The sequence below is a fragment of the Galeopterus variegatus genome, unplaced genomic scaffold (genome assembly GCF_000696425.1).
Source record: "Galeopterus variegatus unplaced genomic scaffold, G_variegatus-3.0.2 Scaffold2637, whole genome shotgun sequence".
NCBI classification, from domain to species: Eukaryota; Metazoa; Chordata; class Mammalia; order Dermoptera; family Cynocephalidae; genus Galeopterus; species Galeopterus variegatus.
Genome location: NW_007728748.1, coordinates 185,273 through 213,051, shown reverse-complemented (window position 1 = coordinate 213,051; position 27,779 = coordinate 185,273). Strand labels below are relative to the sequence as shown.

At 37.9% G+C, this 27,779-nt stretch overlaps 1 protein-coding gene across 1 annotated transcript in view; it reads left to right on the top strand.

The window, feature by feature from the left end:
* Positions 1 to 512: 512 nt before the first annotated feature.
* TRDMT1 (tRNA aspartic acid methyltransferase 1) overlaps positions 513 to 27,779 on the top strand; it is a 64,742-nt gene continuing 37,475 nt past the window's right edge. Inside the window, 1 exon segment of the mRNA XM_008582487.1 lies at positions 513 to 582. Within this exon segment, the coding sequence (XP_008580709.1) occupies positions 519 to 582 (64 nt within the window). The 5' untranslated portion in view covers positions 513 to 518.

Sequence of the window (27,779 nt, the reverse complement as noted above, 5' to 3'; positions counted from 1 at the left end):
CCCATATGAATGTTAGGTTGTTTTTTCTATTTCTGTGAGGAATGTCACTGGTATTTTGATGGTTAATTCTTCTGATCCAAGAACATAAATGTCTTTCCATCTTTTTGCATACTCCTCAAGTTCTTTCAGTAGTGATTTGTAGTTCTCCTTTTTGAGATCTTTCACCTCCTTGGTTAACTTTATTCCCAGGTACTTTATTATTTTTGTGACTACTGTAAACAAGCTAGCTTTCTGAAACCACCAAAGGAGGAAGATGGAGCATAAATCTGTGTAGTGGCTACTCACTTGGGAGGCCTTATTTTTTTCCTATCCTTTGTCCCCCCCACTGATCCCTGCCAGACCGCAGGCCCCAGACTCCCCTGTGAAGCCCAGAGTCAGGAGAGGCAGGACAGTGGGGAACTGAAAAGCCACGGAACCAGAGGCGGAGGGAGCAGCGCGGACAGGGAAGAGGAAGAGCGAGGGACCGGCAGGCCTAGCTCCGAGGAGGCGGCGGCGGCGGCGGCGGCGGCGGCTGCAGCATGGAGCCGCTGCGGGTCCTGGAGCTGTACAGCGGCATCGGCGGCATGCACCAGGCGCTGAGAGGTGAGAGCGGACACAGCGCTTCTCCTTTTCTTCGCTCCCGGGCGCTGTTCCGGGAACCGGCGCCTGGGAGGGGCGGAATGGCGAGACGCTAGGGGCGGGGTCTGGGGAGGGCGCTCGGTTGTCCTGGAAACCGCCCCAGTGCCCCGCCCCAGTCTGGCCCTTCGGCGGTGACTCCCCTTCCCCGGGCCTGGCTTTTGTCCGAAGGGCTCGCGCGCCGCCTCTAAAGACTGAGTTTGTGACAAGCCGGGATTCTGCAAAGTCAAACTTAAGTGGTACACACAGCGCCCCTGGCCTGGTGCCACGCCCCAGTTCTAAGTGCCCGGTCACCTGGAGCTGGGAGACTCCGGCCTTCACCCTGGAGGAAGTCACAGCGGGGGAGGGGCGGGAGCGGAGCAGGGCTGGCCGGACAGAGGTGGACCTTGACAGAGTCACAACAATTCAGGGGGCAAGGTAGCGAGTGCTGAATAGGACTGCAGAGGAAGCATGAGGAGAAACCTAGTTCTCATCGTTGGAAAGAAACATCATGTCTTCTGTAGTTCTACGTTTAGGTGACAGAGATCAATCTTTGTTGCTGTGTGACATTGGGCTAGTCCCTTAACATTTTTGGACCTGTTTCCTGGTTTTAAAGTGTGAAATGTATGCTTTTAGAGAAGAGTTACAGTGTATGATGAAGATTAAGGATAAGGCGTGTGAAGTGTTGAAGTATTTATTAGTGCCAGATGCACTGTAGCCACTCAAAATATTTTAAATTATTATTTTCACTATTACTTTCTATGTACCTCCCTCATTTTGAGATTTTTAATTTCTTTGGTGTTAAGTTGGAACTGAAAGTTTTATTTTTGATGATATTTATTCAAAAATATTATTGAGCTCCTATTCTGTACCAGGTACTTTGCGGGCACTGGGGATGTGGAGTGACGAATAGACTTTGAAGTGCATGTTTATTCTTAAATTACCATGACAACCACAAAACTGAAACTTCCCTGCTTCCTTTTTTAGTACCAAGGGTAAAAGAGACTAACAATATAAGATTACAGACAATGTTTAATGGGTTGAGCATATTAAGTTTTCTGAGCAGATGAATAGAGTTTTGATTCTAGACTAGTTTAGTGAATATTAATTTTTACTACTTAATTATTTCCTGGCTTTTTATGTTCAATTCTCATATTAAAGCTTATCAGCATGAAAACAAAGCAAAACTCTAGTACTGTCTGCTCTCTCAGTTAATTTTGTATGTCAGCATTTTGCAGTATCTTGAAACCCCTTAATAAACATTTTAAAGACTGCCTAGCACTTTATCATAAGTTGTAATTCAGCCACTCCTTAAATGTTGAATAAGTACAATATGCTACAACTTCATCTTTGAGCATAAATCTTGATTTTCTCTTTAAGCATGTTTTCAAATTAATACATTCAACAATAAGACTCACTTTGTGCTAGTTACTAAGTGAAAAACTATGATAATTTTCTCATGCTTTTGATAGATGATATAGCAAACTGCTTTTCAGAGGTTTTTGAGTGCCTTCCTCACCTACGTATTCACAAGGATTATATATGAGTATTACTTGTTTTTAAGCTTTGCTAATTTGAGAGGGGAAATTATGTAATTTTAATTTTTTTGTTTGTTTAATGAATAGATCAATATTTTCTCTCCTATTAGCCAGTGCAACCTGAATTTGTATGCATTTTTCTGTTGTCACTGCTACTGTCCTGAATCTAAGCTACTATGATCTCTAACTTAAATTATTAAAATAAGTTTCCCAACTGCTCTCCTTGCTTCCACTTTGCCTTCCTTTCTCCACTCATTCTCCACATAGCAAGCAGAATGATCTTTTGCACAGTAAACCAGATCATGTCACTTCCCTGCTGAAATGGCTTCCCTTTGAGATTACTTACAATCACAGTCCCATCTTCTCCCCAGGCCCGTTTCTGAGAGCTGGCCGGCTTCTCTCTTCCTCTTCAGTCTCATCTGCCATTTTTTCCCTGGTTCTTTTGTCCAGACTCACTAGTCTTTCTGTCTGTTCCTCAAACCCTCCATATGTTTTGGCCTGTGTTTTTGCTGTTGTCTCCATCCAGAGTGCTCTGACCCCAGACTTTTCCACTCCAGCTTCTTTTCACCTTTTGTATCTTAGTTCTTATGTGGCCACTTTAGAGAGGCCTTCCCTGGCTACCCTTTGTGATCCAAAGAAGCCTTGCTGCCTTCCCTACCTCTCTGCTCTTTCATCTTTTGGTTTGAGGTCTACATATTAGGGATATTGACTCTTAATCATATTGATGCAAATGTTTTTTCACACTTGTTTATCTTCCAATGTTCGTTTACTTGAGGTACCAAAGTTTTAAATTTATCTGTAATAAAATTCATTGCTCCTTTCCATGAGGTTTTTATATGATAATAAAGACAAATAACAACTGCAGCTAATTTCAACATTTATTAAGGACCTTCCAAATGTGAGAAACATGTCCTAAGTTTGTAATAAGCTAGTTAGTGGTAGAACTAATATTCTAACCTGGGTCTGTCTACCTGATTTTTTAACCATGCTATGTTGCCATTGTTCTGATTAGATGTACTAACTTACTTTGATCTACTAATTAAATAATAATAAGAAAAAGCACAAAGGAAATAATACTGAACAATTTTGACTGATTTCTAGATAAGATTTATAATGGAATTTTTTTATTATGGTAAGATATATACATAACATAGAACACACCATTTTAACTGTTGTTAATTGTACAATTCAGTAGCATTGAGTACATTCACAGTGTTGGATAATCATCACCATTATCAGTTTCCAAAACTGTTTCATCATCCCAAACTCTGTACCCATTAAACACAAAAACTCCCCATCACCTCTTCCCCCAGTCCCTGATAACCTGTGTTCTACTTTGTCTCTATGAATTTGTCTGTTATGGATACTTCATATAAATGGAATTATGCAATATTTGTCTTTTTGTGTCTGGCTTATTTCACTCAGTATAATGTTTTCAAGGTACATCCATGGTATAGCATGTATCAGTACCTTATTCCTTTTTATGGCTGAATAATATTCCATTGTGTGTATGTACACTTTTATTTATCCATTCATCTGTTGGTAGACACATGGGTTGTTTCAGCCTATTGACTATTGTGAATAGCGCTGCTTTGAATATTGATATAGAAGTATCTGTTTGAGTCCTTGCTTTCAATTCTTTTGGGTGTATGCGTAGGAGTGGAACTGCTGGATCGTATGATAATTCTGTTAAACTCTTTGAGAAACCACCAAACTGTTTTCCATAGCAGCTCACAATTTTACATTCCCATCAATAATGCATGAGGGTTCCATTTTCTCCATCTCTACAAGTTACTTCCTTTATTCCATTATTTTTATAATAGCCATCCTAATATGGTATGAAATGATATCCTGTTGTAATTTTGACTTGCATTTCCTTAACCAAAGATGTTGAACACATTTTCATGTGCTATTGGTTATTTACATATCTTCTGTTTTTTTGAGATATGTCTATTCAAGTCCTTTGCCTATTTTGAATATATTTTTTTTTATTGTTGAGTTGTAGGAGTTCTTTATATATTCTGGATATTAATCCCTTATCAGCTATATGATTTGCAAATATTTTTTTCCCACATTACTGAATTTTAACAGTTATAGAAAAGTCTACTTGATTTCTTTAGCAACATGATAGATTTGCCTCAAACCCAACGAACATTTTAATACCTCAATAAAATTTTTTTATTCTTATTAGTAAATGAAATATGCTACTGCATTGTTGTAGTTGCTATATAGGCTCTTCTATATTTTCTAAATTTCATTTAACTTTATTTTACATGCCCATGTATTTACATAGTCTACATCCTATGCTATTCCTCTTTGTTCTTGTACAGCCTGTAGCACAGTACCATACTTGTGACAGGTTCTCTGTAGATGACTGTTGAATTTATTATTGCATTGCTAATCATTCTACCATCATTTTGATAAAAATATAGTTTGCTTAGCCTGAATTCTTTCTTTTTGTAGTATACATAGTTCTTAGTTACAAACCACAAAACCCACTCTCTAGCTTACATAAGAAAAAAATATATCAAAGGACATTTGGAAGCTCACAGAATCTACAAGACATTCAACAAACAAGTTAGGTCAACAGGAGCATTGCTCAAATGGCACTCTGAGGATTGCTTCAGTGAAGCTTTATGCTGACATCACAGCATGCACCAACAATGCTGGTTTGATCCACAATTCTGGATGCCAGAAATGCCGTCATAGTTTTCCTCTGAAAGGTGGATGCCTCTACCAACTTCCTCACCAAAAAGAAGAATTTTCTCATTTGTTTCCTTGCATTACTGCTTCTGAATTGAAGTCTTAATTGAATGCAATTGGGTGCTGGGTACTAGATTCCATTGCCAGACAAAGAGAGCTGGGAAAGTGAGTTCTGACTTCTATTTTGAGAAGGAAGTACCCATAATGTAGCAGAATTTTCAAATATAGGAAACAGGCAAAGATTGTAGATGGCCACAAGCATAACAATGTGTATTACATTATTTAATGCATGTTGCCCCTGTGAAGAAACTATGCATGCTTTGATAGTATTTATGCCTGTATAGTCTATAGAGTTTTTGCCAATGAAAATCTTCCAAGTAAAAATATCTCAGTAAGCAGTGGAAGAAGTAGGGCCATGGGTTATATATCAGTGGAGCCTGCAAGGACACCTGCAAATATAAGCAAATACGATTCTTCATTTTTCTCATTTTAAAATGTAATAGAAGAGTGAAATGTGGTTTAAGGAGGCTAATGAAGGAAAGTTCTAGCTGGATGACTGTTTTCTATATAATCAAGTATTGGAGACAACTTTTAAATCAAAAAGACCTGGCGTACCAAATAATTTCCAAAGGTCTTCCAAGGTGTTGGTTTTGACTTTCAGCCACATAATACTGAATCATATTTAGTGAGAATTATGCAGCCTTAATATTTTCTATTAAAATGTTAAGCCTCTTGTCACTCATTAATTATTCATTTTCTGAATCTCTTTCATTTTTATTCCTCAATGATTTATGTGTCAACTTTGGGACTCTACCAAACCATGTTGTAGTTAGGTATGTTTATGATTGAATCAGGCAAGTACATTGTGATGAAATGTTTTTCCATGTAGATCTGAATGTCACTTAAGAATATTTTTTGGAACATCAATTATATGGGGCTGGAATTTTAACTGTTTAATTTTTTTCTTTTATATTTGCCTTTGGGATTGTAAAATTTTCCTTTATGTCTTTTTCCCCATAGTTACTCTTACAATAAACTTGTCAGATTGAAAAGGAAGTAAGGTAAAATCTTGTGCCATTTAAAAATATTTATCATTTGTTCTCTGCTATCTGTGGAAGTAAGTAGATTGTGTTTTTCCAAATTTGAAACACAAAGAAGAGATATGTAGGATGAATTTTGTGTATTCAGTTAAGGAGAATCCTAACTTCCTATTGGATGATTGAATTACCTTTCTTTTATATGATGAATAATGAATACCTCACTGCAGAGTATTCATTATTGTATTCCACAGATCAAATTAGTTCCTCATTGCTAATGAACAGATGATCAATTTAACCTGTTTTAGGACCTATCTATTGTTTTTTTTTTTTTTTAGGGGGCTCAATAAATAGTATGTCTCTTCCCAGTTCTGAACAAATTGAGAAATGAAAGAGTAATGCAAATAGGAAATAAAAATCTGTATCATTTTTATTACTAATAAAGTTTGTGTTGGAGGACGTAGTTTAGTGAGAGGGCCAAATGGCTCAGCTAATACTGAACCAGATAATTAAGCAGCCTACCTTTTGGGCACAGCTGAAGGAGCCAAACAGAGTACATATTCCTTGTGGGTAGCTTATTCCCAAGAGGAGAATGGCTGGAGCTGAGCCAAGCATGCCCAGTTTATTCTTCCCAAATTAGCCAATTAGAAAAGTCTCCTCCTTCCTTGGAAGAGGATGTAAAGGGATGGGATGAAGGACACTCACTTGTAAGAAACATCAGTAGTGGGAATACACACCCACATACACACACACACACACATGTAAACATGTATATGGAAACATGTACACATGTTTTTATATACACTTATATGTTTCCATATACATGTTTCCATATACAATGTATACATATGGCTTTCCGTGGGTTCTTTTGGGGTTTTTTTTTTGCAGCTGGCTGGTGTAGGGATCCAAACTCTTGACCTCGCTCTAACCAACTGAGCTAACTGGCCAGCTTGTAAAAACCAAACTTTCTTTGCCTCAGTTTCTTCTTCTATAAAATGGGGACGATAATAGTACCTACCTCAAAATGGAGTTGTGAGATTATAAATTAATTTTTAAAAAGTGCTTAAATAGTGCTTAGAATATAGTAAGTACTCATTAAATATTGACAGCTCATTATTACTCATAAATCTTAAAGAAAGTTATTACATGTTAAAATGGCCTCTAGAAGAAATTATGAAATATCTGAAGTTGTCAAATAGTTTTCAGACTAAATTTGAATCACATAGGTGGAGAGAAGAATTATTTATAGCATTTATAGAATTATTTATAGAATTATTCATAAATGAATGACTATGAAGAGGTATTTTGTGGCCAGACCACCCTGAAAGGGCCCGATCTCGTCTGATCTTGGAAACTAAACAGTGTCAGGCCTGGTTAGTACATGGATGGGAGAATGACTATGAAGAGGTAAAAGAGATGGCAATGAAGAGAGAAGACTGTTCTACTTTGCCCTCTTGATTCTCTAGAAGGCTTTTTACCACCAGGGGACAGATCTCCTAACCTATATCCATTTTGTGTTCATTTCCCTGGCCTTTTTCTCAATGCTCTCTGAATTACTCCATGTTTCTCTGAGTGATAAGTCAGTGCCATATTAAATCCGACACATTCTAGTTGTGTGAATATTGGAAAGTTATTTAACTGTTGTGAGCCCAGGTACCTTATCTGTGAGGTGGACATAGAAATACCTTTTCATAGGGTGTTGTGAGGGTTAAATAAAACAATTGATGTACAAAATATAATGTAGGTACTCAGTAAATGTTAGTTCTTATCCTTTTTTTCACATTACTTTGTAACTAGCTTAATTGTATTAGGTTTCCTCATTGATAAAATTGGGGTAATAATACTAACTTTATAGGCTTGTTAGGAGGATTTAATGAAACAATGTGTACTTAGAGCTTAGTGTAGTTTCTGGTACATAGTATACAGTAATACTGCTGATATCACAGGAAATTGAACATTTTCATATGTTTGTTATGTTTATTTTACTGTAGCTTGTTCATGTTTCCATTGGTATAATCTTTTCTTTTCTTTCTTTATTTTTTATTTCTTCGTAAGAGTTCTTTCTACATCTAGGACATCCCTCCCTGCCCCCCGACCTTACCCCTTTAACACAGTTTATTTTGTTTTATCTAATTGGTGTTTTGGCCTTCAATTTTGTTATCTTTTTCCAAGCAGGATTTTTAAGGAGTTTTCTAGATAGTCAAGAAGGGAAAGGATGTATCACACAGAGGGAACATCCTGCATAGACATACAGAGTCATGAAACAGCACGGTCTATGTGGAGATGTACTTGTACTAAGATACCGTCATAAGTAAGTGCTACAAGAAAATGGAGGAAGATGAAGTTGAATCATAATCAAATCACGAAATGGCATTTATAACATAAGGTGTTTCGAGTTTTATCCTGTAGGTCTGGTTAGTAAATGAAGATTAATGAGCCTACCATGGTTAAGTTCTAGAAATTTTGCTCCATGGCCATAAGGTAGAATGGATTACAGGGAGAGTGGCCATTTAGATTATTGTTGAGAGATGATGATTTTAGGCAGAGCTAATGTTTGGAGAAGACTTTTATTCAGGGGTTATATGGGAACTAAAAATCAGTAAAACTGGTGGTTATATGGGTGTTAGGCCCCAGGTTTCTGATCAGATGGTATAGTTGCAGGTCATGGTGGGAAAATGGAGGAGAAATAATAGGTTTCATTTTGGAGTCACAGAGTTTGAACTGCCTGTGAGACCCATATCAAGAAGGCAATTGCTTATGCATTTTGGATTGGGGGAGAAATAGGGCCGGAGTTAAAGATTCGTTAATGTACATGTGGAAGGTGTATAGAGAAGAGGGTAGGTAGAGATATAGTATTCAAGAAAGGAAACTGAGCAGGAAAGATTGGCAAGTAAGGAGGAGAACCAAAAGGAAAGACTAGATAATACAAACCAAGTGAAGTAATGATTAAAATGAGTTTTTGGATTAATTGTCATTTCCTAGCTCACATCCTATTCAGCAGTCTTCTGAGAGCTATTCATCAGTGTGCCTTTATGGTCAAATAAGTTTAGAAACTCTTCACATGGCATCTTTCCTTGAGACATTCTCAGGACACATCAAATCTGTCAAAGGTGTGGGGAAGCCCTACAGTAAAGACTTTGGTTGGTTTAAAACAGCACTTCCTGTGTATGTTAGAGCAAGAACACATCCCCCCCCCCACCCGCTCTTTTAAGTGGGGAAGGGGAGCGCACTCTTTTTAGGATTTTACCAAATTTTTTTTATTGGTTATGAATATTCATAAAGTACAAAGCTGACTGTCACCACCATGCCCAAGATATGATGGCCAGATCAATACTGGCAGCATGCCTATTACCACAAATTGCAATTATACCGTGTCCCCCACCCAATTAATCCCCGACCTCCCTCCCTCTGCCCCTTTCCTACACCCTACTTTGTATCCCTAGGTATGCTCTCTCCCTGTGCAAGTCCAACACACCACTGTCGTCTTTATTTTCTTCTTTCTTTCTTAGCTCCTACTTATGAGTGAGGACATGCGGTGTTTCTCCCTCTGAGTTTTGCTTATTTCACTCAACATAAGTTTCTCTAAGCTCATTGATGTTGCTGTGAATGGCAGAGTTTCATTCATTTTTATGGCAGAGTAGTATTCCATGGTATGTATATATCCCACATTTTCCTTATCCAGTCGTCCATCAATGGACATTTAGGTTGGCTCCGTGTCTTGGCTATTGTAAACAGAACTGTGATGAACATGGGAGTGCAGGTATCCCTTTGACATGATAATTTCCATTCCTCTGGGTATAGACCCAGAAGAGGGATTGCTGTATCGTATGGTAGATCTGTCTGTAGTTGTTTGAGAAACCTCTATACTGTTCTCCATAGTGGTTGTACTAATTTACAGTCCCACCAACAGTGCAGGAGTGTTCCCTTCTCTCCACATCCCCACCAGCATTTGTTATTCTCCATCTTTTTGATTATAGCCAGTCTAACTGGGGTGAGGTGACATCTCCATGTGGTTTTAATTTGCATTTCCCTGATGATTAGTGATGTTGAGCAATTACACAGTAAAAAATCGAATAACTCAATTAAAAAAATGGGCAAAGGAGCTGAATAGACATTTTTCAAAGGAAGACATAGAATTGGCTAACAGGCACATGAAAAAATGCTCAACATCACTAATCATCAGGGAAATGCAAATTAAAACCACATTGAGAGTGCAGTATCCTGAGTTCCTTAGCATGTGTTTCAGGAAACATCCTGTGGACAGCACAGGCACACTGATGGAGCTGGGGAGGAGAGGCTGGAACAAGCGAGTGAGAAGAGATGCCAGGGCCATGCACATTGGCTGATATGGGTTTTGATTATGTCACAACTTGGACTGACTTTGAGGTACACTGCTCTGTAATTTTTGTGTTAGGCAGGATATATTATGGTTCTCACTATCTCTGTTTTAGTAAGTGCTACAAGAAAATGGAGGAAGATGAAGTTGAATCATAATCAAATCACGAAATGGCATTTATAACATAAGGTGTTTCGAGTTTTATCCTGTAGGTCTGGTTAGTAAATGAAGATTAATGAGCCTACCATGGTTAAGTTCTAGAAATTTTGCTCCATGGCCATAAGGTAGAATGGATTACCACCCCAGATTCATTTGGCACTGCTTGCCTCCTGTACCCTGGGCTGCTTGTTCAGTGTCACACCCTGGCTAATGCTCCTGTTGCCTCATCTAATGCTGCTAGGGCATGCAGCCAGGCTCTGAACCCTCAGAATGCTCGGTTTACCCCTGGAATCTGGACTCAGATGAAGCACCAGGCTGTGGGTGTGGGACATGGCCACTCCAGCAGCTGTGGAGGAATCTGATGATGTATCTGGAAGAGGTGGTGTTAGTAGGGACAGGGGTGGGATGTTGAAGGGAAGGGGAAGAGTCATGCCTCAATGGTGACTTTTGTTCAGGAGGAGACAGGATGAGAAAGGAGTCAATAGATACCTCCTTCTGCCTTCCTCCCCCAGCAGCGTTCCTTACTCATTACATAGGGGAAATGTGGAAAGTGCTAAGACCCAACAGCATCTCTCCTGCAGGGTTTCTCATCACCCTGATACACTCCTCCCCTGACAGCTGTGAGGTGTGGCAGTCCCAGTCCTCCTTCTTTACCAAGTTCCTACTGCCAGAGCAATTGGCTGGGTTCCCTATGAAGTTATGACCAATTTAGTAATGCGCTGCCTTCTGTTTGCATTGCCTCCTTCCTTTCCTTACCACCCTTATTCTTAATGATTATTATGACAATGACATACGAGATTAAAGTTACAAATACAATTTGGTATTTGTTGATGTCTAGAACCTTATTAAAATTTCTGTTGCCTTTTGCTTTGCTCTTGGAAGATGATTAAGAATACTCTTGAAAAGTGCTACCCAGGAATAGTGGTAACCAACATGTCCCATGGGATTTCCCTTCTGGGAGAATCCCTGACCCATGTGAATCTGAGTGCTCACTGCTATAGGATCACTAATCACACTCATTAGACAGAACTAAAGGAAAGGCTTTTTATTTCAGAAGATTTGGACCAGGACACAGAGGGTAAAGTTCCAACTGCCTTCATGATTCACTGAGGGCTGGGCTTTATATAGGTAAATGTATCGGGGAGACAGGATGTCTTCAAGTATGATGGACAGCTGCTTCCTGCTTTGAGAGATGTAGATGTATTGGGATGTATCGGGTGAGATAAGGTGCTTTGAGAGATGTATGGGGTGAGACAGGATATAGGATGTCTTCAAGTGAAATAGACAGCTGCTTCCTGCTTTGAGAGATGTATGGAGTGAGACAGAATGTCTGCTTTCAATATAATCTTAATCATTAAGGGCTAGCTATAAAGGGAAAACGAAGTTAGTTCTATAGTGTATACATGGCGGAGGGGCGTTCCTGCATTTACAAATTTCTCCCTTCTGTTAGTAACTTCTGCAATCTTGGGGAAGGAATGAGGTTTCAGACATCTTGTGTAGCTACATCCTGCTGGACAGAGTTGTCGAATTCTAAGGAATCCCCATGTGGAATTTCCAAGCCTTCAAATGAATTTCTTCAAGGGTTACTGTATATCCCAATAAACATTGTCCTGGATTCTCCCCCCCCCCCACCTTTCTTATGTAAGTCACAAGGGGCCAATGAGGATCCCTTTCAGAACTCAGAGGTTGATTTTATAGTGAACTACCATTATTTGAAAATTATCAAATTCCATTTTCATCCAAAAAGGGTGTGTCCTTTAGTAGATGTCAGATACACACAAGGAGGTTTAGCATAGAGACCTACCTGCCTTCAATTGTGTCAGTTGGACCTGATGAGCTATTCGGGCATCCCAATTAGGTTTACCACTTCCACTTTATGTGCAAGAGGGGTGTGAAAGTCTAGAACCGACTGCGGTTTTGGATGACATATCCAACAGTGGGAGAGATTACCAGACGTAGCCAGGGTCTGAGAAATTCATACTGAATTGTCTTTCCAGGCCTAGCTAATCTGCAGGAAAATAAATACAATAATATTAATCATTTTTACGTAAATTTTAATTTTGAATCTGTAATGGGCTGGACTTTCCAGCTGCCTGGATCTTATCTCTTCACTCAGGTATGATGCATGCAGGTTTTGAGTCCCTTCAGCTTTACTGTGGGATGAGTGACAAGTGACACATTGTAAGGTTATACCCATCTCAGTTGCAGCTGTGAATCAGGGTGTATTTCTCTCCAGGTCTTGAGCAGGACTTGATTACCAGGTTTTATAATATGTAGAGAGACATCTGTCAAGTAAGCCAACCGGTTAGAAGCAAACTCATGTAACATAGTTAAAAGTAGCTCCAATTTGCTTTACATAGTATACTATAAGCAATTCTCCTTTTGGAGGAAGGGTTGGTAGGCCACTGTGCCTGATGAGTCAATGGTCTCCCATACAAAATTTCATAAGGACTCCAACCAACCTTGCTCCTGGTGGCCACCTGTGTCCTTAGTAGGGCCATAGGTAATACTTGGATTTATCTTCTGACAAAGGATGGCCAGGGCCCTTTTCAGGGTCCAGTTCATCCATTTGGTTTTCCTTGTGGACTGTGGCCTCCAAGGAGAATGTAGTTTCCAACTTATATTTTCTTTGTTCCCTGAAGTCACAAGTCTTCTCTCTCTCTCCAGATAGCCTCATGAGCATGGACTATCATGAAGGCATATTTAGGACTTTGATCCCTCTAGCCAGGGTTAGTGCTTGAGTCAAAGCAATTAGTTCAGCTTTCTGAGCTCATGTCTTTATTATATACTGTACAAAATAAAATATTGGATATCCTCTTCACTTTTCTTCATTTTTGGTGGTTTCCAACCACCAAATCCTCCACATACAGTAGTGCTCATCCCAGTGTCAGTGAGGCTGAAGTTAAAAGAGACCTGGTGCTCAGAATATGGTAGAGAGACTCAGCAAGCTTTTCCACAGACAATTGAAAGCCAAAATGCACTGTTCATTTATTATTATCCAGGGACTAGGTCCAGCAGAGCCTACTTCAGGAAGGCAGCATGTGTACAGGCAGCTGGGGCACTGAATAAAGAAGTATGAAATTTTCCAAAGTAAAAATCTTCAGGAATATTATTTTATGCATAAATTGGGTCTAATAAGGCTTTGATGTTTTGTTTGTATGCAAGAAACAATTCTTTTCAACTCTCCTGTTTCTTATTTAGAAATAGTTTCAATCGCAGCTCTTAAAGCTTTGGATATACTTCAAAATTAGTAGAAAAGGTTAACTTTCTCTCTTCTTTGATTTCCAAGATGCCTCTCTGGTCACAGATAGATTAGATTTCTGTAGTTCTGAAAATGGCAGTGATATCTACTCTGTGTTATCTTCCATGTGTGCTCTAACAGCAAAGACAAGATGCAGTCCCCATCCCCTGAGGAATCCTTGGGTCAATAAGCCTGTCCAGACTGTCTCTTTTTCAGAGTAAACCTAGAGATCTAAGAAAATGCCATTAGTGCCAACATCTTAACAACTATTGACTAGAGCTTCTAAAATGTCAATGCCCTGTAAACCTGTTGAAACCCTGCAACTTGAGAGAAGAGGCTGTGTTTCCCAAGTCTTTAGGATATACTACTCTGTGCTAGTCTGAAAACAACAGGAATGAGGCAGCAAGTGATGTGCTCATGATCTTGGTGATGTATTACCTATGGTATTTGTTAATCCTGGAACACATCATTTAAAATAACTGGAATTAAAAATCGACCATAGGAAAGTTTCACTTTACAAAATTTAACTGATGTTTTTGCATTAACCTCTCTTTGATCATGGAATCTAGTCTTTTAAGAAATCTGACGTACCAGGAGGAAGGGTTTGAGAAATATAACCATGGCATACCCAGCTCGATGCTTCCCCTGGTCCATAAAGCTGCTCCCATCTGTATACAGTTCCATATCAGGTGCCTGAAGAGGTTGGTCAGTCAAATCAGGTGGGCTAGAATAAGCTTGGCCAATTATTTGCACACAATCATGTGTGTGTGTCGGGGGGGGGTGTCTAGAGGGGCAGGTATAAATATTATGAATCAGCTTTCCTTTTAAGGTCAAATGACAGAAAACTCAAGCCCTGTGCACGGTGACATTTGCATTATTAAGACTTTATTCTTCTACTTTTCCAAGAACAGAAGCAATTGTGTTTAACAATTCCCCTTACCCCAGATCCTTAAACTCAATATTGCAGGCACAGAGTGTAAGCAAATCTGGGATGTTCTCCAACAGATAAGCAATAGTACAGCTCTGTTATTCTCAAAAACACTGTTCTATATAGTTAAATGCCCAGTGGCCACACTTTTAACAGTCTGCATTAGTTGACCTTAAATGCATTTATTGTGGCTCAAGTCCATCTAAACTTCCTTTTATGTATTTTTTAGTATGTCCGAGAGAAAACACCTGCTTCAGGTTTATGTAGGGATATTGTCCTATAAGGACACCAATTCAATTTTTAAGGCTAGTAAATCACAATAATGGTCTTTAGGTCAGTTAAAGGCCATATCTCTAGCTGGGATATAAAAAAAAATTAATCTCACCAGCCCACACTCTAAAAGTTAATGCCACTAGTGACAAGCAACAGCAGGAAAATAAACTTGCTAACAACCAGCCCACTCATTAGCCCAAATGCAGTTTAACTCAAATACTTAGACAAACATATACTACCTACGGAAATTGCCCCTCCCACCAGCAAGAAGAGCTTAAAAACCCAGAATAACAATGATTGAACTCCTGAGAGAGTGCTCAGAAGGTCTCAAGGTGGAGCGAAGGTAATGTCTAGGAATTAGTATGCCACAGATTGTCTTAAAAAACCCAAATTACCAAAACCACACTGAATTTGTCTATGAATTAGAGTCTAAGAGGGGGAGCATGTAGTGCATAATAACATTATGCACTTTTTAGCTCTTGGAGTATGTTGCAAGTTGTGGCCACCAACTGCAAACATGTGGGCCATCCTTTAGTCACAGGTTCTAATTGCTTGAAATAGCTTCCCATCTATTGGGCAATAGATTTCTTTGCCTCTGTGAGATTTCAAATCCCAAATACTTTACTTACTTTCACTAGGTGGAACACCGGCAGGATTAAGGCCCTTTACAATTTTTGTAGGTTTTGTTGGATATCAGGCAAACTTTGTCCAATAAAGGTCATATTAACCAATCAGGTATTTTCCAGCCACATCCGTTTTATTTACGGTAAGCCTCCGGAATCCGTTCCAGAAAGGCAGACAGATTTTCATTAGGTTCCTGCCTTAATTTGTGTACTTTTGATTTTGGGTACCCCTTTCTGTAATCCTGCCAGTAGGAAGGCCAAAAATTTTGGATCCTACCTTCATCACTGTTGTTGGGATCTGATTCAGGACTGTGATAGTAGACAGCTTCCTCAGCTCCAGCTCTTCCCAGCCCGTTGGAGTCCTCAGCATGTAGTCGGTTGGCTTCTTCCTTGGCTTTCTCCAGTACTAGTCAGCGTTCCTACAAGGCCAATAAAACAGTGAGAAGCTGCCCAAGTCGGGTGGTGGGTGGTGAAAAATAGGTTCAGAACTAGTTCAGTCATTTTAGTAGGGTCCTCCTGATAAGTGGGGTTATTTTGTTTCCAATTATAAACAAAGGACTGTATATCAGAGGTAGTAAAAGGACTGTATATTCACATTATTTTGGCTTGACCATCATCATTTAATTTACGTATGGGCATTTTGTCTTAAGGGGTTTAGCCCCACTACAGAAGAGGACCCCTGGCCAGATTGAGTACCCTTTTGGGTACTAGAGGGGGAGACCATGTTCTCAGCTGGTCCAGGTTCCTTTCCTTTGAGTAGATTTTTTGTGGGTCTGGCTGGCACTGGAATCAAGGTGGGGGCCTGCATGAGAATGGGTCCAGGAAACCTGATCAGGCAAATAAGTCTGGACTGGTAATGGATGATGATGGCAGGGGAGTCCCAGTCTCAGCTGCTCACTCCACCAGAGGTGGAGGCAAGGGCCATTCATCTAAAGGATCTGGCTATGGAAGAAAAATCTTTTTTTTTTTTTAACGCACTTTTTCCTGATCTGTTTCACTTTGACTATAATTTAAACTTCTATTTATAGTCTATTTCTCCTGCCCTCCCAATGTATGTTGTGGCCATGCATTATTACAAAAGAAAATCCTATTCTTATTTTTCATGGGCTCAGAACTATACTCAGCACCATTTTGTAATATACATCCTAGAGGATTAATAACTGGGATAGATGATTGATTTCCCATATCGACTTGCACAAACAACACACTTACCAAAGAACTATTCACAACAAATAGCACACTTACAAATAGGCTTGTCAAGTGAACCCATGGTGAGTCCTTATAACACTATGGGCAGAATACTGAAATTGTGTTTCCCCAAATACTATACAACTGCCCACCAAAAAGACTCACTTTTCTGGACCAGAAAATCCAATACTTTCCTTTATGGATGAGTTTCAGTTTTCCAAGTGCAAGTAGCTGGAGACGTCTGGGGAAGCTGGGAATTCCTGGTCATGTCCTCTGCCTAAAAAGGGCTGAGCCACTGCTTGGGTGGAAATTTCCATTTTCCAGAAGCCATTCCAGCTATAAGCAGCTCTCAGCTGGGCACCAAAAATTTAGTAATGAAAGAGTCCCACGGGATTCCCTTCTGGGGGAATCCCTGACCTGTGTGGGTCTACGTGCTCACTTCTAAAGGATCACCAATCACACTCATCAGACAGAACTTACAAGGCTTTCTATTTCAGAAGATGTTGACCAGGAGGAGGGTAAAGTCCCAGCTGCCTCCCTGATTGACTGAGGGCTGGGCTTTATATTGGTAAATGTATCAGGGAGACAGGATATCTTCAAGTATGATGGACAGTTGCTTCCTGCTTTGAGAGATGTAGGTGTTTTGGGATGTATCAGGCGAGACAGGATGCTTTGAGTTGTATGGGGCAGGAGAGCATGTAGGATGTCTTCAAGTGTGATGGACGGCTATTTTCTGCTTTGAGAGATGTATTGGGCTAAACAGGATGTCTGCTTTCAATACAATCTTAATTTTTAAGGGCTAGATATAAAGGGAAAACAAAGTTAGTTGTATAGTTTATACATAAGTGAGGGTGGGGGGTTCTATGTTTACAGTAATATCTCTCATTTTGCCTAAAAGCAAGAAATTACATCTTATTTTTAGAGAATAGGTAGAGTATATGTTGGAATTTAAAAAAAAATCATTGCTTCAACTGGACCATTAGTTACTTTTGCTTTTATCCACTAATTTTTTTCCATTCTGGGATTTTAAATCACTACAAATCCAGCAAAGCCTTTTGGACTAATGTAAAACAGCTCCATTAGAGAGTTGAACATTAGTAGTTACTAATCATCCATTAGTGATTTTTTGGTTCAAATCAATAATGAATTTAATAATCCTCTAGTGCTCAATAAATGAGACATAATTTAAGAAACAAATGCCAGAGCCTTCTAGCACATACATGTCTCTCATAGGCTTTGGCATGTGTTTTAATTATAGGTGAATTTTGGTCCAAAAAGAACCTGTAATTCAAGGGATTTATAGGTAAATAATTCTAGTTAGAGGAATTTTCAACTTTAATAGATTAAATAATATTAAATATGCAGTTTTGCCATGTTTAAATTTTATCCTAAAACCCTTGAGATTTAGATAACAAAGTACCAGAATAATTTCTCTGCTTCTTCAAAAGGCATATTATTTTTGGGTCCTTAATTCATTTTTGTGGTTTTTATTTGCTGGGTCAAATGTTAAAACTATATTCTTTGTGTATTCAAACTTAATGGTACTCTTTGTTGACTTTGACTTAATACTGGTCATGTTTCTCTAGCTTATATTTTCCCTCCAGTGAGATTTCTTTCAATTAATTTTGAACTGTCAGAATGCTAGTAACCATGGTTTGAGGGAAAAGATGTGAATCTACCATTTTGCTAGATTGTTTTGTGGCTTTGCATATTAACATATGGCAAGAGCAATACCATATACTTAAAACCCAGGGGCCTATTTCTATGAAGAGATCATCTTTTGCCTTTCTCCCATGATTGTTAAATCAAAAGGCTTGTGATCCCATTATTTTAAACAAAACCAAAACCAAAATTCCAAACATATACATATACATGAATAGACACATTTGTCAAAATTCTTCAATACAAGGTATTCATTTTACCCCTAAAATGTACTTTGAAAAGAGACTATGGTCTTCGGTCTTCATGAAGGATCGTCATATTCATCAATTACTAAACTTTATTTTAAACAGCAAAATGATAAAGTACTGCTTGGATAAGTTCCATTTAGCCTGAAGAAATATAACACTAGTTTTACATGCTTATTGTGGTCACTCAATGGAATTGGCAAAAAATTATACAGATGAATTTAAAGTTTTAGAAATAATTTTCAGGAGGATTACCACACAATTACAAGTGTTGGTGTCATTGTAAGCAAGTCTTTAGAAAATTACCTTACAAGCAATACAGTAGGTGATTACTTTGTGGAGATCACAAGTAGCTAGTGGGTATTTGTGATTGGCACAAAATTTCTAGTGACGTCATCATCATGAACTCAAAAAGGGCTAGATCTCAAGTAACTTTGACTGAAGGGAAGTTGGTGTGCCCTTGAACACTGTGTTAGATGACTCTGAACGTGGCTCTGTTGATGATAAAGACCCTGATTTTAAAGATGTATGTTCGAAAGTAGAATTGAATTGTTTCATGATTGAGTAGAAACAAGACAATATTTCTAAATGAACATATTAAGATAGTGTTATTTAAAATGTTTGTATAACTTAAATATAAAGTGTACAATATGAAGCCATTTGACTATTTTAGCTACATCGTTAAAAATTTTATACTGAAAATGGCCATATATTTAATTTTGGATACAGCATAATGTATCCTATATATAAATCTTTTCTCCACATCTCTAATTATTGTCCTGTGTTTCCTATTGCTGCTGTAACAAATAACCACAAGTTTAGTAGCTTAAAGCAACACGAATCTTAGAGTTCTGGAGGTCAAATGTCTTAAAATCAAGGTGTCTGCTGGAGTGTGTTCCTTCTGGAAGATTTAGGGGAGAATCATTTTCTTATCTTTTCTAGCTTCCAGAGGCTGCCTGCATTGTTTGGCTTGTGACCTTTTTTCTGTCTTCACAGCCGGAAGTGTAGCATCTTCAAATCTTTCCCTCTGACCTCTGCTTCCCTCATCGCATCCCCTTCTCTGATTCTAACCTTCTTCTGTTCTTCTTGTGATTATGTTGGGCCCACCTGCATAATTTATGATAATCTTCTCATCTCAGGATCCTTATCTTAATCATACATAAAAAGTCCCTATTGCTGTGTAAGGTAACATTTTCAAAGGTTTCAGAGATTAGAATGTGGACATCTTTGGGGGACCATTCTTCTGCTTACCACACCTTCAGATATGTGCCCAAATGTACAACTGGTAAATCCAAAGTAGTTTTTCAGACTTTGGATACATATTGCTTAATACTCACTGAAATTTGATCTTTAATTGATGCTCACATCTGCAGTGAGAGTTACTCTGTTTGTTCTTTTTTGGGGGGGGAGCAGTGACTGGCCTGTACTGCATTCCAGGCCCTTGACCTTGGTATTATGATACCATGTTCTAAACAACTGAGCTAAGCAGCCAGGCCAGCAGTGAAAGTTTTTATGATACCCTGGTCCTTTCTAGCCTTTAATATTGTCATTTTTAAAAAGTCTTTGCACTTTTGATAATAACAAACATTTATCGAATAGTTACTATATGGCAGACAGAAAGCATTTTATAAGTATTAACTCATTTAATCCTCAGAAAACCCTATGACATAGATACTTTATTATCCCTCTTTTACAGATGAAAACACTGAAGCTTAGAGACAAAGAAACTTGCTAAGTCACACAGCTGGAAATGGCAGAGCTAGAATTTATACACAGGCAGAGAAAGTGATAGAGAGATATCCATATCCTAAATCTTTCTTCCTTAGGATGTGTGAATACACACACACACACACACAAAACTAAAAAGCTCCAGGTGTGCCTAAGACAGCCTTGATAAAAAATAAAATAATAATACTTAATGCTGAATACTATGTGACTTAGTGGAAAAAGATTTATAGAGACTTGTACCAGGATGCTTCAAATAGTTCATCAAAGGATTCATAATATCTTTTAATTCCGTTTTTCCAATAACTTTTTGAAAAGTTTTGTATGGTTAGGAGGTGACTTGGAAAGGGGAAATGAGGAATGAAGCAACTGAAGTGCATGGGGCTTAGACTAACCTATACTTTCTAGCCTAGTGCAAAATTGTGAAATTTAACTCTTCTTTTAGAGGTTTCTGTAGTAAAAATTATACCCATGACATTTTTCAGGATAGGGTTTGCAATTTTAAGTCAACAATGATGAAAAATATAAGGAGGATTAACTGTAAACTAAAGAGGGCTCAAAATGGCAGGACAGATTTAGACATATTTTTAAGATCAGTTTTGGGCATCTTTATGATTGATAAGATAATTTTATTTTTACAACAAAATTTTTTATTCACAATTAACTAGATATACAGTACTAATGCTTACATCACTTTTTATTTTTTCATTGACTTTTCCATGAATATGTCAGAAACTATCACCTTATAAATTATGAGAAAGCATCAGCAAAACACTTTGTAAACATTTTATAGTAATGAATCATTCATGAATGGTCATTTGTGCAAAGCAAATTTATGTAAAACAAATTCAAAAGTATTTGTTGTTCAAACCTGTAAGTGGCTGGATCACATGTGTTTGTATTATTTTTAGCTATTTAAATAGTTTATATCCTTTGAATTTTGTAAGTATGTAAATGAGTAGCTTTCAACATTACATTTTTGGCCATATGCTAGTTAATTGCTAATCTTTAAAAAACTACTGCAAAGTAGTTTAATTCTTATTGAATTTTTGTGGTTTTTTTTAAATTGTTGCTGAGTTGGGATAAAATACTGTAGTGAGTTTTAATGGTTTACTGGTGTTTGCACATGTGTGTATGTGTGCACGTGTGTGTGTGTGTGTGTGTGTGTGTGTGTGGTCACAGGTCAATTGGAATGTTTTGAGAATGTATCCAAACTTTTCTTATCTGTCCTTGATACTTACTTTTCTTTTGTTATTTCTCAGGGCCAGAACTAAGAGAAGTATTGAATTCTTTTGTTTCAAGATGAAGATAGTTTTTTTCTTTGCTTTTTACTGATTAAAAAGTATTACATTCTCACTGAAAAAAAAAAAAGAAATCAATCCAAAAAAGTTTAAAGGAATAAGTAAGAGTTACCCCTAAATTTCATCACCGAGAGATAGCCTCTGTTGACATTTGCTATTTTTCCCTCTTAATGTGCATACATACACATACACGTATACTTTAAAAAATGGGAATCATTACTCAACAGGATATTCTGTAGCTTGCTTTGTGTAGTGAGCAATAGGGATATCACTTTGTGTCAGGAAATATGGAATATGTGTATTATACTTGCTGGTTGAACATCCCAAATCTGAAAATCCAAAATCCAAAATGCTCCAATGAGCATTTCCTTTGAATGTCATGTTGGCACTCAAAAAGTTTCAGATTTTGGAGCATTTCAGATTTCGGATTTTCAGATTTGGGATGCTCAACCTGTACCACTTCTCCAGCTCTGCTCTGTCTTTTGGTATTTTGTTGAAAACTAGTGTTTTAATTCTTCAAAGATGTAGTGCCAAAGACATGATCAGTTCACAGATTTCAAGTGGTTCTTATCCACATTCTGGCTGATGGTCTCTTTAATTTAGTGAGATGTTACAATAATCTAAAGTATGTCTTGACACAAAGTAAAACTTTCTTTGGTTGACCTGAATTTCTTTCTTTTTTTTTTTTTCCTTTTTGTCTTTTTTCGTGACCGGCAACGGATCGCAATCCTCAGTGTCGCGCCCGTACCGGACCGGGACCGGCAACGGGATCGCAACCCTCAGTGTTGCGCCCACATCTCGCTCAGCCAGTGAGCGGCCGGTCTGTATGTGGGATCCAAACACTAGGCGGGAGTGCCACCGCGCTCCCAAGCGGCTCACTGTAGCAGTGCGCCACCGGGCCGGCCCGGTTGACCTGAATTTCTAAGGAGACTTTCTAAGGAAATTGAATGGATCTGTGAAAAAATTTTTAAGCATGTTTTTTATTTTATTCATAGAAATAATTTGTTAGGGATTTTTGAAATGCAAGAACCTTTGAAATGAACCAAGAAATATAATTAATTAATAGTGGTAAAACATTTGACACTGATTTTATTTTATTTTATTAATTTTTTTAAATGTAGTTTTTAAGTATCTTGGTGCATCATTATTCTTAACTGAACAGCAACTATAACAGAACCACTAGCTTATTATACTTGACATGGAGACTAGGACAAGGGAGAATAAGCAGGAAGAATTATAAAATATTACCAAGTGTGTCTTAAAAGCTTAGTGTATAGATGGTTAACATCCATCAAAATAAATTCATCCACTCGTGAATTCCGAGAACTGGTCATGGTTTCTGGCACATGACGTGGAATTACTGAGTTAAGAGCGTAAGTTTGAATCTCATCTACTTCTTATAAAGTTTTTAATCTTGGGAAAACTTTTAGATTGGACTACACAAAAGTTCCAGTTTTGTAGGACAAAATCATAAGAGATTACTATTCTTAAAAGTTAAAATTGAGCAAATATCAGCAATTTCATGATTTAACCTAATACTTAATCTCTTTAAATTTTCATTTCCTCCTCAGTAAAATGGAGATAACGTAATATTCATTATTGGATAGTTGGGATAATTAAGTTAATTTTATACATAGAAAGTGCTTAGCATTGCGCCTGATAGATGGTGACTATTATTGTTCGAACCACTATTATGCCAAAAATGTTAATTGAATGAATCAGTGCATATTAGAATGGAGAATCATTTTAAATTAATGCCATTATTACTCTGATGAAAATAATTTTTTAGAAGTCGGAGTCTGATATTAAAGGATGAAGCTATTGGTGTGCTATAACTACTTTGTAGAATCTTTTAATTGTAATTTTGGTGCATTATAAATACTGCTATTGATTCAGCTATTCTTCCTCTGCTAACTAAATCCATTTCTTAAAAGATTTCTCCTTTGGCAATCTATTTTTCTCTATCATATCTTCTTTTTATTTATCTATTATTTTATTTTATTTTATTTTTACTTCTCAATATACATTGTAGTTGATTTTTGTGACCCTTTCCTGTTCTTCTCTCCCCAACCCCATCTCCCCTCCCCCCTGATCATATCTGTCCACTTGCCTTAACAAGTTCAAGGAATTGTTGTGATTGTTGTGTCTTCTCCACCCCCCGCACGCTTTATTTGTTTGTATATTTATTTATCTATTTAATTTTAGCTCCCACAAATAAATGAGAACGTGGTATTTCTCTTTCTGTGCCTGACTTGTTTCACTTAATACAATTTTCTCTAAGTCCATCCATGTTGTTGTGAATGGTAGTATTTCATTCTTTTTTATAGCAGAGTAGTATTCCATTGTGTAGATATACCACAGTTTCCTTATCCACTCATCTGATGATGGACATTTGGGCTGGTTCCAAATCTTGGCTATTGTAAATAGTGCTGCAGTAAACATGGGAATACAGGTATCCCTTTGACATGATGATTTCCATTGCTCTTATTCCCAGCTGTGGAATAGCTGGGTCATATGGTAGATCTATCTGTAATTGTTTGAGGACCTCCATTCCATTTTCCATAAAGGCTGCACCATTTTGCAGTCCCACCAACAGTGTATGAGAGTTCCTTTTTCTCTGCAACCTTGCCAGCATTTATCATTCTCAGTCTTTTGGATGTTAGCCATCCTAACTGGAGTGAAATGGTATCTCAAAGTGGTTTTTATTTGTATTTCATGAATACTGAGTGATGTTGAGTATTATTTCATGTGTCCGTTGGCCATTTGTATATCTTCCTTTGAAAAATGCCATTCAGCTCCTTTGCCCATTTTTAATTGGGTTATTTGCTTTTTTGCTGTAAAGTTGTTTGAGTTATTTGTGTATTTTGGATATTAATCCTTTGTCAGATGTATATTTTGCAAATATTTTCTCCCACTCTGTTGGTTGTCTTTTCACTCTGTTAATTGTTTCTTTTGTTGTGCAGAAGCTCTTTAGTTTGATATAATCCCATTTGTTTATTTTCCCTTTGCTTGTCTGTGCTTTTGGGGTTGTATTCATAAAGTCTGTGTCCAGTCCTACTTCCTGGAGCCTTTTCCCTATGTTTTCTTTAAGGAGTTCTATTGTTTCAGGATGTATATTTAATTCTTTAATCCATTTCAGGTTGATTTTGGTATATGGTGAGAGGTATGGGTCTGATTTCATTCTCCTACATGTGAATATCCAGTTTTCCCAGCACCATTTGCTGAAGAGGCAATCTCTTCCCCAGTGTGTAGACTTGGTGCCTTTGTCAAAGATCAGGTGGCTATAGGTGTATGGATTAATTTCTGAGTTCTATATTATATTCCATTGATCCGTGTGTCTGTTTTTATGCCAGTACCATACTGTTTTGGTTGTTATAGTTTTGTAGTTGGCAGTGATTTTAAATTCAAAATCATTACAGGTTGGTTTTTGCTTAGTACTTTTATTCCTAATTAAGCTATTACTCTGAATGAAAGGAGTAGAAATTACATATATTCAACTCATCTTCCATTTCACAACTAGATGTCAGTGTTAACAGCTGATTAAATGTTTCAGGTGTGATTATAATGAGGTAATTTAAGTGGTTACCTGTATGATGTACAGATCAGAAAATAAATGATAAAGAAGGAAACGAATAAAAATAAACTACTTCCTTGATCTTATTTTTGAAGTTGGCTACTTAATTCTACATTTATACTTTTTAAATAATGATTTTTCCCCCACCTTAGTAACTATGCATGAACAGTTATATTTATTTATTTATTTGTTAGGAAAGTCAGATAGAATGTGAACTTGTACCTTTTCACTACTGCTAACCAGAAGTTCTTTCCCACAGCTTTTTCAGGAAGAGTGATCAGAAAAAGAAGAAAAAGTATTGCTATTTAAATGTGGTGTGTGTGTGTGTGTGTGTGTGTGAGAGAGAGAGAGAGAGAGAGAGAGGGAGAGATTGATTCTTGTCTACTTTAATAAGAAGCATACTTCACATCATGAATTAGGTATGTATTCTCAGTGGCATTTCTAGCATCTCACCCAAAAGTTTCTTTTAATATAATTAAATCTGCCTTTTAAAATTCAGTCCTCAGGGCCGACCCATGGCTCACTAGGGAGAGTGCGGCACTGGTAGCGCCAAGGCTGCAGGTTCGGATCCTATATAGGGATGGTCGGTGCAGTCACTGGCTGGGCGTGGTGCAGACCACACTGTGCAGAGGGTTGCGATCCCCTTACCGGTAAAAAAAAAAAAAAAAAAAAATCAGTCCTTATAAATGGAAGCATGATAATCCTTATCCTTTTCTTATAGATCCAATATGACCTTTTAAAATAATTTATGTTGTGTTTCTCTAACTAGCGTGCCTTTTAAATTTTATTTTGTTTTGTTTTGTTTTTTGTGACCAGTAAGGGGATCGTAACCCTTGGCTTGGTGTTGTCTGCACCGTGCTCAGCCAGTGAGCGCACCAGCCATCCCTATATAGGATCGGAAACCGCAGCCTCAGAGCTCCCAGCGCCGCTGTGCGCCGCACTCTCCCAAGTGAGCCACGGGGCCAGCCCAGCGTGCCTTTTTTAAGAAACCCATTCTTTCTGTTGATAAATATGAAATCCAGAATAACTGAAAATCCATGAATAAAATCCAAGCAAAATAATAGATCGAAGTACTGAAAACAAATCCCCTCCTTCCACTTCTACCAAAAGATACTGATGGGTCCCTTTCCCCAATTCTCTCTTCCCTTTGAGAATTACTACTTTTGGATCACTTAAATGATGGAACTCAGGCAAAATTCTATGGAATTATATTCGCTTTGACAATTAAGTTATACATTTTCAAAATCTGTGTATGTATAGCTTAAAAGTCAAGATTTTTAGAGGCTGTAGATTTAAAATGATTACTAGAAAATATCAAGACAACTTGTCTTTGGAGCTCAATTTAAGATTATGACAGAATTGACAGGCTTTTTAAAATTTTTACTTATAAGTTACACTTTTTCCTTAGAAACACACCAATACCCCCAAACAATTCTGCTTTGCAAAGGCAAGTTGAATTAGTAACATCTTAGTGCATCCATTTATCTTAATAGAAATAACTTTCTAGGTTATGCAGTAGCTTCTAATTTTATAACAATCTAAAATATGTGTATCAATCCATGCAAACAGTGCATTTGCTTATTGGCTTTAAAAATCCTTTCTTTTCTGAGACAGAATTTTCAGTTCACCAGTTTTTGTATCTCCACGTGAAACACCCATTTGGCAGTTGCTTTTTGTCAGTTTTTATGACCTCTGGGCACATAATACAAGAACATAAAATTTATTATTGATTATGGTACAGATTCAGCCCATCACTGGATTTTCAGTCAGCCTATAAAAAAGATAAAAGTCATATTAACCAACTCCAGGCAATTCCTGTTTGTTGTGTATATGGTGGAAATGCAAGGAAGCTACATAATGCTGACTACAGCATACCTTATTTAGCAAAACAATAAAATAGTATAGCAAAGTTTATTTAATTCTGAGCTCTCTTACAATGATTAGTAGTACCTTAGTTCTTGACCTGAATTATAAGTCTTGTGATTTGGCAAATTCTTCCTTATGTACTAGTATTTTTTCCCCCCCCAGAAGCCTTGATTTATGTTTTTAAGACCTCTCTGATGCCTTTGACAAAGATATAATTTATTACCTTAAATTTATTTTATACCAGGGCAAGTAACTGGTTATTGCATTTAGACTCAATCGGAGGCAGCTACCTGTGGTATTACTAACTAGACCTCAAAGTTTCTAGTACCTATATACAAGGCACAGAGGTCCTTACTTTTCAGTAGGATACCTGGGAGATAACTGGTCTAGCTGAGTGTTTTGATCCTAGTGGGCACTTGGTAAATACTCACCTGGAGACATTTGTGCCCTTGTTTTCTCTCTGGCCTCATCTCTTCTAAGCTGCAGTGTGAGGTTGTGATTATTTGGTGAGTGTGTGTGAGCCTTTCCCCTTGCTCTGTCTCCTGCAATCTGCTTTGATTTCCAGGTGCCTGCTGCGTGAGCCCTAGCTCCTTATGCCTTCCCCCCCCGCCCCAATTTTGATATTTGGGCTAAGCTAACTATTAATCAGCACATATTTATTAAAGAACAGCTATTTGGGGCCGGCCTGGTGGCGCACTGCTACAGTGCGCCGCTTGGGAAGCACGGCGGCGCTCCCGCCGAGGGTTCGGATCCCACATACGGACCGGCCGCTCACTGGCTGAGCGA